The sequence below is a fragment of the Delphinus delphis genome, chromosome 2, assembly GCF_949987515.2.
Source record: "Delphinus delphis chromosome 2, mDelDel1.2, whole genome shotgun sequence".
In the NCBI taxonomy this organism is placed as follows: domain Eukaryota; kingdom Metazoa; phylum Chordata; class Mammalia; order Artiodactyla; family Delphinidae; genus Delphinus; species Delphinus delphis.
Window position 1 is genome coordinate 119,969,676 of NC_082684.1, and position 15,456 is coordinate 119,985,131.

General features: G+C 38.2%; 1 protein-coding gene across 1 annotated transcript in view; it reads left to right on the forward strand.

Annotated features, from left to right (window-relative positions):
* Nucleotides 1–19: 19 nt before the first annotated feature.
* The window catches only part of ASB7 (ankyrin repeat and SOCS box containing 7), a 48,990-nt gene continuing 33,553 nt past the window's right edge, over nucleotides 20–15,456 (forward strand). The window contains exons 1-4 of the mRNA XM_060005515.1: nucleotides 20–444; nucleotides 615–709; nucleotides 7,350–7,474; nucleotides 9,381–9,642. Coding sequence (XP_059861498.1) covers nucleotides 9,432–9,642 — 211 coding nt within the window. The 5' untranslated portion in view covers nucleotides 20–444; nucleotides 615–709; nucleotides 7,350–7,474; nucleotides 9,381–9,431. The remainder of the gene's footprint in view (nucleotides 445–614; nucleotides 710–7,349; nucleotides 7,475–9,380; nucleotides 9,643–15,456) is intronic.

Genomic DNA, 15,456 nt, shown 5'->3' on the forward strand with positions numbered 1-15,456 from the left:
CAAAGTGCTGGAGGGAGGGGGCGGGGGTGGATCAGTGCAAAGTGCATCCCGAAAGCCCCCTGCCTGGATCCCCCGCGGCTGGCACTTCGGACCCTGAATGACCTGGGACCTCGCTGCCCCGAGACCTCCTGTGTCCCCTCGTAGCTGGGAGCCTCCGGCCCGGAGCGCGGCAGCCCCCTGCTCCGAGCCCTCAGACGGGCACTGCCCCCCCCACCCGAGCCGGGACTTCCTCCCTGCACCCCTGCCCCGAGGCTGCCCGGCGGCCAGGACCGCCGCCTCCAGTCTTTTCGGCAGTCTGGATGCTAGCCGGGCTGGGGCCGTGAGGCATCGAGGAGGATCAAGAACACCCGTGTCCGGCCCTGCCTGGGCTGTTTCTTCAATGGAGAAGTTGGTGAGTGTGGAGGAGGCTGAAAGAAAGAAGAGAAGCAGCAGCTGAGGAGACAGGTAAAGTCAGTTACCTCCCCTGAGGGGAAGGGGGCTAGCCTGGGAGGGAGGAGAATCACTGCTTCTTCCTGCTTGCCTTTTACCAGTCTCTTCCTCTGCTCCCCCTTCCTCAGAGCCCCCTCCTCCTCGCCCCAGGGGTACTGCACCACTCACAGGTTTCTGATTTCCAGGTTTGAGCTGGCTAGGGGAGGCGAGAGAGCAGGAACGGGGCTGCCCACCCACCAGAGAAGCAGCAGAGAGCCTCTGACCAGCATCCTCCATAAAGGTAATAAGCCAGCCCTCCCCTCCCCCACTGTTTATTCCTGGCCCCAACTCATTAAGCCGTGCTTTATTTTCAGGATGGTTACCTGGGAATGCAACCCTTTCCTGGCTCCCAGTTTCCCAGCAAAAACAAAAACACTGTCCGTGCCCCAATCCTTAACATTTTAATAACTTTTCTTTCCCAGGAACATGTTTTCCCCCTTTCTCTCTGTACAGTGTGTTTCCGTGTTTTGCTTTATCTTTTGGTGCACTGTACCATTTACCCAGCTCAGAGACTTTGAGACCTTTTTGTAGCTCCCCCTGACCCTCTTACTCTCATAGGAATTCCTCAGTTCCTTGTTAATGGCTTGTTAGTTCTGAATGACTCTGCTTTTCAGTTAAACCACAATTTTCTGTTTTCCCCTGTCCTTTCCTATCATCTTTCCTCTACCTCCATCAGAAAATCTTTTGAGTTACCTAACTGACAGGGGTTTGGTAGAGGATGGTACAGTAATACCTTGAAATTTGTAAGTTTCAGAAAATAATGTGACTTTTTTTTCTCTAGTAAAAAGTGAATCTGTGTACCTTAGTAGTATGAATGGTATGAAAGCAATACTCCCTCCCGAAGCACTTATGTATAATTAATTCTTTGAGCTTTTGTGTGTTTCTGTGTGACAGATGTGGATGGGCTCTGAAACTCTTATAAAAAGATAAATCGTATTTGTTATACCTCATTTTCTAATACTTATAAAACTTTACAGAATGTCTTGTTAATCATTTGACAGTCAGGAATTTTAAAACAAAAGAATGTTTTGGTGTGTTTAGAATCTAGGGTTTTATTTTGGCACTCTTCATAAGATTTCTCATTTCAAAACCTTTACAGAGAATTTGTTAAATTGAAATTTAAGCATCTAATTCATGTGATCACATTTCTGCTGCTGTATTTCGTTGCTGCTTCTGAAAATGCACTAAAGGTAGGTTTAGGACATTCATGTAAGTCCTAAAGAGGGGATGTGAACAGGGAAATTATGTAAGAGTTAATTCAGAAATTAGCCAAATGAATAGCTTCTCCAACATCCAATAGCAGGAGTATAAAGTGACTTGTTAATCTCAGAGTTATTTTAATATCTCAGATTGTTTAGGGAATTTTAGGTACAAAGAAGTACTTAAAATAGCAGAAGTTGTTAGGAAATCTTTGACTTACTCTGTTCTACTGGACTTTCTGCCTTCCAGAAAAGGAAATTAATGTCTTTCCTGATTCTTCTAATTGTCAAGGTACAGCTAAAGAGACTTTTAAGGGGCTCTGAGGGTTTGCATATTCTTGAAACCTGGAACTGGACACCAAAATGAGAGCGTATGCTACTGAATGGGATTTAAAATCAGTATCTACCAATGACTATTACACAGTGAGCATTTAGGGCACCCTTTGTATGTATATGTAGGGTCCACTTCATTTCAGTAAAAGCTAGGTAGAATGCGTCTTTCATTATTTAAATATGTGAATCACTAGAGAAATGCCTAATGATTCCTTTAGAACTTTTAAAAAATGCTAAAATACTTGAAATATGTTTTTAAGGTAAAAATGAATTATGTATTTTTTATTCAGGCCTTCTCAGTTAAATATATTTCTGCTTTAGATTGAACTCTAGCATGTTTTCATTTCTGAGGGATATTATCACCTGTGCTGAGTCAAGTATGTAAGGTAAAGAGAGGAACACTGCTTTCCTCTGGTTTCCAGTGAGTTCATTCTCATTGCTTAAATAATGTTTCGTTGATCCTCTCAGCTTTTAATGATTTTTCTAAGATTACAGAATATATATAAATTGTCAGCATCTGTTCTTAATATTAGCATGATTGAGAGTATTTGGTCTAGGTTATGCCAGTCATGTAAAATATTTAATTTAGTACTTCGTTACCAACATCGCCAGTTAGGTAGTTTATCTTTTTCAATCTGGTAGTTAACTTTGTGTTAATTCTGTTGTCGGTCACATTGTTTTGAAAGGAAAAAAAATTTTAAATACCCAATTTTTTTGGTAACCAAGTAAGATTTATGGTCACATAGGAAGAATCACTGATTTTAATTGAAGTGTTGTATTTTGAGTATGCTATGGCCAGTATTTATTTTCTTCATACCTAAAGTGGTGCCATTCACAATTATGACACGTACAATATCTCTTTATTTGATAACACAGAAGTACATACTGTCCCTAAAAAGTCTAAAGTCAGGTAGTTTCTATAAGCATATCTAATACGTGACTTTTAGCCTTTCATTTCATTCTCAACAGAAGGCATGCCTTATGTGGAATGCTTGTCTCATTTCTTACAAACTTAGGTACCGACATGAGGTTGCTAAGGTGGTAATGCCAGACATGGGTTAATGAGATAAGATTGACAAGACTTCATCATTTATAATACTTGTGATTTATGCTTTGAATTGGGTCTGGGTAAGTGAATTACGAAATTTCCTCTATTGCCTTGTCCACGTTTCATGAAATTTGTTGGTCTTTCTGTTAGAACTTAGGAAACTTATAGATTAAGTCTTGCATGATAATAACTCCTTATGTTATTTGGAGGCCCAGTAATTTGAAGGGATACCCTCACTTGTTTTGGAACATAAACACTATGGTGCTTTGTTAAGTGTTACTAAAATAACACTTCTACTTCATTTTGGGTTCCAGGCTCTTAGTTATATGAGTAGACCTCGTTAACATCCATCTCACCCATGTTGCACACTTCGGACATTGTAGTGTTTCTGCACCCATCTTCCTTCTTAGGACTTGTGAACTATTGGTTTTTTTGTTTTTTGTTTTTTTTTCTCTCCTCAGGGCCAGTATCCTTGGAGTTGCTGATTTTCTTTCCTTTCCAGCCTGTATCTCTGTTTACTCTGCAAAGAAATGCTTATTTCTTCTTTTGAGTAGCAAGCTGTTATCTTGTTTCTAGTTTGTGTGAAATCTGAAAGCACAGTTCTAATGTGTGTCACTTAATCAAAAAAATGTGTGGCCTTTTAGTGAAAATAATATGTAAAAAGCCATTAATGACTAATCATTTATGCCAAAGGAAACTGGGGACACGTGGGCAAATTCGGTGGAAGTTATATAATTTTAGACAGATCTTAAATATATTTTGTTTTATAGCTATTTTATTCTTTATTCTGTGAATATAGATTTCTTTTAATTATATGAAGCAAGAAGCTTTGGTTTTAACTTAATGAGGTTCACTTGGCATCTATATAGAAATTAGATGGCAACATTTTAATTCCTAAATTTATAGTTTCTAATACAGTCAACAGTATAAAAGCTCGGATGCCTAGATTGTTTTCTTTTGTAAGAAAAGTGTAGAGTAGAAAAGATGAATTTGTAAAATTTAAACACACCATTAACATTGGGCAGTAAAATCTTATCTAAAAGTGATATACATTGGGAAGCAGCTCATTTTGATACATAATTCTGAAGTCTTCCTTGTTAGTATGTTTTTTTTTCTTTTTCTGACTGTGAAACCTAGAATGGGATTTCTAAAGATTGCACCCTCAGAGTTTTAGTCATTCTGAGTCAACTTACATTGTACATATGTTTATTTAGAAAATTGCCTCCTTTGCCATATTTTTTTATTTTATAGGTCACTACCATGAGCTATCAGACTTTCAAACTTGCACTTTTTGAGGGGGAATAGACTTTTTTCCATTCTCATCTCTGGGCTTCCTTTGTAGTTTTTAATAGGTAACTTTACCACTGGATATTATATTTACTAAGTTCAATAGTCTTTTTTCCCTGTACTTATACATACATGGATGGTTCTACTCTAGTAAGTACAAACTCTCATAAAATTACACCAGGATGAAATTAACTCATCTGATGCTTTGAACTATTAGGATGTTTTGCTAATAAGTCATTGGCCTTCATAATTTAAGGTATGCAGTTGACAGGGGTCATGTGTGCATGTTATGTGTGTGTCTGTGTTTTTTCCCATAGAGACCGAAGCGCTGTTTTGGTTTAAACCTATGGTTATTATTTATAGAGCTTGGTATTGTCAGAAAAGAGAAAAAGGATCTTAACCATTCTAGGAGTATTTGATTCATTTGAAGTATGCAGAACTCTCTATTAAAGTTCTACCCAGGAATAATACCAGTGGCCAAAGCCTAGTAGTATGCCAGGCATGTGTCAGGCACTCAGTAGACTTTCATTTGTCTAATTGAAGCAGACCATGTGGGATTATCACAAGTTACTATTGTTTGTGCATCTTTCTTATAAGAGAGAAATAGTTGAGTCACTTTGACTTTTAACAAAGCCTTTCTTGATATTATTAATAAATTAATACCATTTCATATTCTTCTCAACCCCCACCTCACATGTCCTCCCCACCACTCCACTGCATTCATGGAAGTGATGATAGCTATATGGAAAGCAACAACAAGAACAAGGACTCTTAAAGACTCAAGACCGTAGAGGGTCGTCTCCACTTTTCTTGGGAGGCAGGGCGCACTTAGAAGTAAGGCTTCAGTGGTGTTCATTCTTGCACTGTAGGTGTAGCTCACATGTGAAGTAATCACATGTTCCTTTGTGGAAATGCTGCAGGCTCATCATTGGAGACATTGGTTTGCATTTTTTATTTTAGTACAGTTCTAGATTTATGGAAAAATTGCAAAGGTAATACAGGATTCCCATATACTGCACACTCACCTTCCCCTAATTAACATCTTATATTAATAGATACGTTTGCCACAATTAATGAACCAGTAATGAACATTCTTATTAACTAAAACCCATACTGTATTCAGATTTCTTTAGTTTTTACCTAATATCTTTTTTTCTGTTCTAGGATCCCATCAAGGATATCACATTCCATTTAGTCGTTTCTTTAGGCTCCTCTTGGCTATGACTGTTTCTCAGACTTCTTTGTTTCCTTGCTTTTGATGACCTTGACATTTTGAAGAGTACTGGTCAGGTATTTTGTAGAATGCCCCTCAATTGGAATTAGTCTGATATTTTCCTCATGATTAGGCTAGGTCTATGGGTTTGGGGGAGAAAGAGCACAGAGGTAAATTGCCATTCTCATCATATCATACTAACAACATGACTTGGCACTCTTGATTTTGACCATGATCACCTGGCTGAGGCAGTGTTTTTCAGGTTTCCCACTGTAAAGTTTCTTCCCCCCTCCCCCATACTATCCTCTTTGAAAGGAAGTCACATTTAAGGAGAGAGGAGTTGTGCTCCACCTCCTTGAGGGGAGAGAATTTACACAAATTATTTGGAATTTTGCACAGGAGATTTGTTTCTTCTCCCCCTTTAAAAATTTAATTAGTTATTTATATCAATACAGACTTATTGATATTTATTCTGTACTTTGGGTTAGACTCTAATAGTACTTTGACTATCTTCTTGTTCGAATTGTTCCATCTTGGCTATTGAGAGCTCTTTTGGTTGGCTCCTGTGTCCCTTTGACATACCCCCATCATTGCATTTTTCTTGGAGCACTTCCTTGCTTTTTGGCACTGTGAGATGCTCTAGGCTCATCTTCTATATTTCTTGCCCAGTCTTAGAATCAGCCATTTCTGTAAGGATAACTGTGCATTTTTTACAGCTTGCCATGTAGGAGTTGTTCTGATCATGCCTAGTTCAGTTAGAAGTGTTAAGCAGAGTTTTAAACCAAATATTATTTATTTCCAAGTGCATGTTTGTAAAGTCTTTGGCCTTCCTTGAAGAAATTTGACAAGGAAAAATAAGGTGTGAAAAGAGGAAAGGTTCAAAGTAGACCATACTAATTTGGATTGGTTGAAAATTCTGGTCTGTAGCCACCACCACCTATGACTGTCACTTTTCTCCATAGCTCATCAGGTTGCCAGGCAGCTTGACCATTCCTTGTTTAAGTGATGGAGGGCTTATTAGCACATCCACCCCACTGGGATGGGGTGGCAGTTCTCCCAGTGAGTAATTCCTAGAGGGATTCTGGTGTAATGCATGGAAGTCACTTTGCCTGTGTTCTTAACCTTAATGGAATTCACAGATCTAGGATTTATCTGACATGGAGAAAGATCCCTATTCTTTTAGTTGTAGAGAATTTTTTCAGAATCCATATGGAGAAGCTGGCAAGACTGTTAATCTTTTACCTAGTTTGGTGTATGCATAAAGGAATAAAAAAGTTTCAAAATTATTAACGTGATGCCTTTTGCATGTATGAAGAACCAGCATTTAAAGAAAATCTCCTTTTAGTTGTCATAGATTTCATTTTGACCCTGGCCACCTATTGTATTGAATGCAAATATATTCTCATTTTAATTGTTTAGAAAGAGTAAGAAACTTGCGATGTCAATTAAAAAGTAATTCAGTACTGAAAATATATTTTGAATAGAGCAAAAAGAAGAATTTGTGTTTGCATCCAAATTCCAAGTGTGTGATTTATTATTTTCCTTATTCATTAAAAAAAAAAACCCTGCCTTTTTAGAAAAAAAAAAATTCCTGAAAATAAGTCATATCCTGTACCACCTTGCGGGTTAATGTAGATTTGAGATCATTTTTTCTAAGCATTGATTTAAGTTCTTTCTTTGCTCTGTAAGTTTGTTGTAAAGTGCTAAAATATAAGCTCATCAAAAGGTAGACTACTCAGGCAGCTATGTTTCTTTGTTTTTTTAGAAAATTTCCCGTGATTGTTATTTCATTCGTTTTTAGGTTAAGAAAGAGCTCATTGACACTGGAATCTGGACACACTCTGAGCCCCCTACTCACGATGCTGTATGTGCACAATGGTTATTAGGCAATCCACGTATCAGGAAAAGGGGCATTCTTCCCGTAAGGTAAGTGACTGAGGGTCATAGGTCATCTGTGCTGTTCTGGGGGAAAATCCATTTAGCTTTTATTTCTCCTTCAGATCACCTAATTCATACTAAACACAGCACTTGCTAAAAGAAAATCCAGGTTTGTTTTGATATTGTTTGAATCTTTTTCCTTGCATAGTATGCCTTAAGTGCCAAGGTGATCATCCCAATTAAAAAAGAAAAATCTGTTAAAGATGATTGTTTTGAGTATATGGTAGTAGTTTCTATTAACTCCTTCTAATGGTCTTCATCTTTCCTTATAATGCTAAAAATAAGCAAAAACCTATTCCAAAAGGATTCTTGGTTTCAAAATTTCTAAGACAAGAGACTTAATTTTAGTGTCAGTTGAAAAAGTAAGTGAAGAGATGGGGGAAATCACGTTTATTAAGAAAACAAATTGTCAGGAAATTTCTAATTTCCCAATTTTCCTTGAGGAGATAGCCTGATATTTTTAAATTATATTACTTAGTAGTGATACTTAGGAGTTTTGTAATAACCATTTTCTATGTATGAAACAAGGTAGGATATGTGATTATACTATTAAGCTGTGATAATATGACCTAAGTTATGACCTAAGTTAGGCTTAAGTTGACCTTTGTACAGTCTATAAGGAGAAGTTTTACAAGGTAAACTATTATTGGTAACAAGATTATCCCAAGATGTCTAACCTACATATGAGACCAGAATGTCTTTAAAGGACTTTCACATAATTTTTTATTTTTAGAAGTGGAAGCTACTAATTAGGAGGTGAGTTTAATCTATACCTTAAAGTTAGCCCAGATGGAATGGCTTCCTAGAATTACGTAGTTTAAGTTTCTGTATGTATTTAAAAGCTTAAAAATGCACTAAAAAAGTTTTTGTATACATACATATAAGATGTAACTTTTCACCAGTTCAGTTTGGACTTCCCTGTTTGCATGAAGGAGATCTCATTTTACATTGAGTTTGAGTACGCACCTCGTTTGTGACCTATTAGAGAGTGTTAGAATTCTATATACTGCTTTTACCTTTTTCATGTGGTTAATCAACAGATTGATTAGATTCCTTTAGTTTTTAAATATTTTGTATGATCTTGCTACTTTGAGTATTTGTAGAATAAAACTTCTGGAAAATGGAAATTAAAAAAGTGCAAAAGAAATGTGGCAGAAAAAGAGTAGTAGTAAATCGTGCCTCAGAGGACATAAAGTGGGGAGGATAGAAAGAGACAGAAACAAAAGGAAAGTAAATATAATCTACACGTTTTCCTCTAATTTACTTAAACCCCACCCACTTCCCCTTCCCCCCAACTTTCCACTCTTTGGGGCTAAAAATAAAATATCGTTGAAATACTTTAGGGGACCAGCCTAAAGGTTTTTGCTTTTTTAAAATTTTAGACTACTTCTCATAGCTGGAGGTCTTTAGTCCTAATCTATGAATTGTCCATTTGATACTCGATATGTACTCACTGATCTGTGATAGAATCCTTGAATGGTTTATAACTTAAATTTTCCGTGTGCATCAGGTAAATGCGAACTCCTAAGACAAGTACTCATTTGCTTCCTCTGTTGTCTCCATCTTCAGCTGCCTAGCATCACTTTCCATTTTACCTAAAATAAATGTTGTGTTCATTGGTGTTTGCTTTGAGTTTACAAAAGGCTGCAGAAGAAATTGCCTGTTTTGGCATTTTAGGGCTTTATGCCTCACTTTCTTTTTGAAATCTTTTATAATCTTAGGGAAATAACTGAAAGTTTCGGTCAAAACTGATACATGTTAATTTGTTATAGTAGTATGAACTGTCATCACTAAAGTTTACATGATTTAGCAATGGAAACTTCTGTGCTATTTAATGAACACACTGTCAGGTGTCAAGTATTCTAAATTTTATGTATTCTACCTACCCTTCAAGGCTGATCCCTGTGACCTAATGAATCCTTTGTAAAAAGTGGACTCAGCTAGGATGTTACACCACCATTGTCGAAGGAACCCTGAACTCCAGGAAGAGTTGCAGATTCAAGCTGCAGTGGCTGCCGGGGATGTTCACACGGTACGAAAGATGTTAGAACAAGGCTATTCTCCAAATGGCCGGGATGCTAATGGCTGGACCCTGCTTCATTTCTCTGCAGCAAGAGGAAAGGAAAGATGTGTTCGAGTATTTCTAGAACATGGAGGTGAGTTTATTAGAAGCAAACCCTTTTTTCCCAAGGAGAAACTTAAAATGAAATTCTATTTAGTTTAAAATATATGAGTGCTTGTGTATATAATTTCTAATGCTTCTTTTTGCTAATACTGTACTTCTTATTCTCTCCTTTGTGAAGATGTGTTAAAATTATGCTGAGTCTTGTTTAAAACCAGATTGTCTAAAAAATCAGTTTGTTGAATGTGCTTTTCTCCCCTTGTAACTCTAGTTTCTATACAGCCAGATTTCCCCAGATTATTTCAACCAAAAGCAGCCCTTCTTCAGGTTGTCAAGTTGCTTTGTTTCAGAAGCAGAAGTGGCTGTGGTCCCAACAACTGCTCAAGCTCCCCCTTTTGAGACTTGCTCAAGCTAACTGAGCTGACACAGGCCCCCTGATAATACCATGGCCTTCAGGATACCCTACCTTTTGAATTTACCTCTTCATAAAAAAATTTTAGTTGCTTTTATTACTGTTTTAGAGCACTTGCCTTTTCTAGAATTGTACATAGTTTCTAAGTATCCTACAAGATTGGTTAGCTGAGGTCTAATTTTGTGTAAACATATGCAGTTGGAAACTACATTTGACATTTAATGTTTTTGCTTGAAAAACTGTCCATTCCTGTAATTAATAGTAACTAATAATTGTCTTAAAGTAGTTTACTTTTTTCTCCCATTATATTTTCACTTAATTTATTTTCCTAAAGATGAACAAGTGTATTTTGTCATTTGTACCCATATTATTTTTGTAAATTATGGTGTAAAACAGCTTGGTTGGGACTCAGGATCCATTATGTACCATTCTAGGGCCTGGATTGCTTATTAACAGTCATTTAGTTCCATTTCTATGGTGTACTTTGTTACAAGACTAGTCAAACTTACTTGCAAACTAATTTGAAGTACAGAAAATGTTAGAAGTCACACAGCTCTCATTAGGGTCTTGTGAATTATGTGAAGATAGGAATACAAAGGCTATGAGCGTGGACTTACTGCAAAGTCCTGCTATACCTGAGACTAGGAATCATCACACATCCGAGTGGCCCTGAAATAAGAATTATATCCCCGAAATAGTTGACTGTTGACAGGACACCACCATTTGCTAGCCTGTGCCTCCTTTGTAGCCATCCTCCATCCCTCCCTGCCACCCTTGCTCATATCTCATTTCACCTTGAAACTTGAAAACCTCAGCTCTAAAGGCAACGAAGGAGAAATGTAAGAGGAATGCCAGGAGAAAGAGCTGAAAAAACTAAGAAGTGGGTGTAGGATCAGAATACTTAAAATTCTGGCAGTGCTTAGTAATATTAAGACCAAGATCAGAACTCACATTTTTAAATTCTACCTAGTCCTGTTACTTTTCTGTTTCTGCCAGCCTTGCTTTTAAAATATTTTAAATATTAATTAAGAAAGAAAGTTCAATTACTCAGGTAATGTATGAACTTGTCTCCTTAAAACAAATAAAATACATTTTCAAATAAATTACAAATAAAGCCAAAGTCCCCTTTGGCCAACTCCCAATCCTTATCTGCCTACCCCTGCCCAGACGTAACTCATGGGTATGAGTTTGGTTTGGTCCTTATCTTTCTAGATCATTTCCTAAATGTACTTATAGAAAATATGTCTTATTGTGTTGTGTGTGGTTTTTAGAACATAAATGATATCATACTGACTGTATTATTCTGCAATTGTTAGTTTTTGCTCAGCTGTATATAACTTAAGACTTTTTAAATATTGGGTTGGCAAACTTTTTCTGTAAAAGGCCAGATGGTAAAGATTTGGGGCTTTGCGAGCCCTCCTGTCTCTGTTGTTAACTACTCAACTCTGCCTTTGTAGCATGAAAGCAGCCATAGACAATATGTGGATGAATGAGTGTGGCCATGTGCTGATAAAACTATATTTATAAAAACCAGTGGTGTGCCAGATTCGGCCTCTGGTCCCAGTTTGCTGAATCCTATTTCCTCACCATCCCCCTCTCTCTTTTTGTGTATGTATGTGTGTATAGATATTTTTAACAGCTTTTATTGAGATAGAATTCACATACGTTACAATTCACCCTTTTAAAGTGTACAATTCAGTGGCTTTTAGTGTATTCATAGAGTTGGGCATCCATTACCACAGCCAATTTTAAAACATTTTCATTACCCCAAAAAGGAACCTTGTACCTATTCAGTATTAATACATATAGGTTTACTCTGTTCAACTGCTAGATATAGTATTTATTAGTATGGATATACTATCGTTTGTTTAAACCATTCTTTTTTATTTTTTGAGTGGATGAAATTTTCTCAGTAGGACATTTTATTAAGAAGGTAACACATACATATATATACATGGTTAAAAACAAAACGAAAGGTGATACGGACTGTTCAGTGAGGGGGAAATGTCTGCTCTTCAGCACTGGCCTCTCCTCTCCTTCCCAGAGGCAGTCACTCTTACTGGATTCTTTTGTGTCCCTGCAGAGATAGTCTGTGCATATAAGTGTGCATATTTTCCACCCTCCATCTTCTAGCCTGCTTCTCTTTTGTTAATGGTCTGTTCTGCATCTTGATTTTTTTTACAAAACAGTTTCTCTAAGTGATAGATCCTTGTCATTGATTCCATTGTATAGATGTAATTTATTTAAACTTATTCCCCATTGTTGGACATTCTAATTTTTCATTTTTCTGCTTCTAGAAACAGTATTACAGAGAATGTCCTTGACTAATCTTTTTACATATGTGAATTTATCTCTTGGATAATTCCAAGAAGTACAACTGCCACATCAAAGGGTTGTTAGGTTTTGTTGTTGTTGTTTTGATGGATATTGACAAATTGTCCTCCAAAGAAGGTTGTTAATGGCTCTGCCCTTAACCAGGTGGGAGGGTGCCCAGTCCCCTGCCTTTGCCAGGAGTGTATCACTAAGTGGTTTGCTCTTCCTCTGTGTGATTTGCTTGCCTCCTTTTTTCCCGAAAATGACATATGAGTAACAAAGCATTGCAAGACTGGGCTGCTTGCTTGTCTTTTTCTTATGACTTGTAGGAGTTGTTTATGTATTCTCTGCTGTTAGTTATATGTTGCAACAGTCTTCTCCCAGCTTGTAGCTTTTCCGCATTGTTGTTTTGCTTGTTTTTTGGGAGCAGAGTTTGCATTTTAAGTAGGTAAACTGTATTTTTCTTTTGGCTTATGGTTTGTGCTTTTTGTGTCTTGTACATCATACCACAGGGTCATTATTTGCCTATACTTTTTTCTAAAATGTTTCATGGCATTTAGGTCTTTAATCTATCCAGAATTGGTTTTGGTGTATAACATGAGGTGGTCAGGTACAATTGCATACATAAAGGTAGCCTAAATCATCCTTTCTTTCCTCATTGTTATGTCTTGCCAACTCAGGTATAAAGTTTTTATATACACATGGTTCCGTTAGTTCTATTGTCTGTTGTTATACCCCTGGGTCAGTATAATATTGTTGTAAATTATTATTATTCTCTAATACGTTTTAATATCTGGGGGAGCAAATCTCCTCTCCTCGTTCTTTAAGGATGTCTTGGCTATTCTTAGCACTTTACATTTCCATATAAAATTGTAAAACAACAAAATTACATATTTTGCAGAAGCCCCTCACTTATTCTTGTATAGCACCTTTTACTTCCTCCTTTTACCCTAGTACAATAAGAGATTCAGGGAGTAGTTTTTAATAGCACATTATGTATCAATTTGGAAACACAAATAGGAGAGGAGACTTCCTCCTCCTTGCTCCCGTTGGCCACATGTGATGCTTAGACTTGCTCTGTATTTAGTCTAGGCCTGGCTTCTGATTTCTAGACCAGTGTACCCAGCTGCCTGTTCAGCTTCTCCACAGTTGTGGCTCACAACACAGCGCAGCATGAGCTGCTGCTTTGACCGTGTTCTTTTGCAGTAGATGGCACTACAGCCTATGACTGCTGTGCCAGAAATCTAGAAACCATCCTTCTAAATAGTTGTCAGATCTTTTCACTTCCTTTCGTTGGAGGCACTGCCCCACCTTTGGGCAAGGAAACCTTGTTCCTCACCAGGACGGTTATGATGTCCCTGTCATCCCTGCTTCCAGTCCTGCCCCCTTCCAACCAGTCTCTAAATGGAGTGATCTGTTAAAAATGGCAATTAAAATATTTCCTTTTAAAATCCGTCGGTGGTTTCCCACTTCTCTTGGGACAATATTGAGTCCTTAATGTGACCTACACGGCCCTGCAGCGTCTGCTCCTCTGCGATATCTTTCCAGCTTGTCTTTGAGCCGCAGCCCATCTGCATTCTTTCAGACTCACTGAGCTCAGAGGCGTGTGCCCAGGACCTGCTGGGGTCCCTCTGCTCCCTGCACTGCTGCCACCTTCGCCTGGCTCCTGCCTGCCTCTCCCTCACCTCTCCCTACACTTTCTCAGGGAAGCCTTCCCTTACCATCTGGACTTGGTCAGATCCTTCTATCGTGTGATACTATCGGGCTCTGTACCTTTTTATTGTAGTTCCTATCACAAGCATAATAAATTATTTTTGTAGTATTCTATTTAATTCTATTCTTGTTAGTCTGAGGCTTCATGAGGACAGAACCTGTATCTGTACTGTTCTCAATGAGAGAGAGAAAGAGGAAACAAACACCAGTTATCTAAAATAATTGTTCCCCAGCCTTACAGAGACAAGGCTGATCCTTTTCTTTTTTCTTTTTTTTTTAAAGAAGATATTGGGGTAGGAGTTTATTAATTAATTAATTAATTTTGCTGTGTTGGGTCTTCGTCTGTGTGCGAGGGCTTTCTCTAGTTGTGGCAAGCGGGGGCCACTCTTCATCGCACTGCGCGGGCTTCTTACTATCACGGCCTCTCTCGTTGCGGAGCACAGGCTCCGGATGCGCAGGCTCAGTAGTTGTGGCTCACAGGCCCAGTTGCTCCACGGCATGTGGGATCTTCCCAGACCATGGCTCGAATCTGTGTCCCCTGCATTAGCAGGCAGACTCTCAACCACTGCGCCACCAGGGAAACCCCTGATCCTTTTCTTTTTATTAAAAAATATTGATTGAAAATGGGCCAGGTGGGATTAGAAAAGTCCCTGAATTCATCATACCTGCTCTTTTCCTTAAACCACAGTTTCTTTAAGAGCTTATAAACTTCCAGTTAGATTGATCCCCTCCTGTTAATACGTTTATTTTGTGATGGACATTAAGGTGAAATGCAGTCAAAGATTCAAATATGGGAAAGTGAGCAAAGAAATGCACAAGAAACAAGGGTTCACCTTCCTCTTTTCCTCTCTCTCCCCTCCCCCACCTCTGTGCCTGAGATAGAATTCATATAGATAGTTAGATGAGGATGAGGTGGCCAGTTGGTCACTTATTCTTATATTTATTCAGCAAATATTTATTGGGCACGTAACATATGCCATGCTCTGGCCAGGCCCTGAGATATGGACGTAATCATTGTGCTCGCCTTCTGGCACTTCATAGTTTAGTGGGTGGATGGATTTGTAGCCAACATTTGTTGAGCATTTAGTATCAGCCTAATTCTTCACAACTATTCTGTGAGGGTAAGTAGTAATTTTTCCACTGAGAAAACTGAGCCACAGGATGGTAAGTAATTTGCTCACAGTCATTCACTTCATAAATTGTAGAGCCAGGATTCAAACCCATTGTCTTAACCATGATTCTGTATGACCTGTAAGAAAACAATGCAGTCCCAGCAGAGTGAGCTAAGCGCCGTGTATAAAAGACCACCCCATTTGTTGGGGCAAAGGTGGTGGGAGTGGCATGGAAGGCTTACTAGAGAAGGCATGGTTTGCATCAAGTTCTTGAAAGGTGAGGCTGCATGGGGTGCTG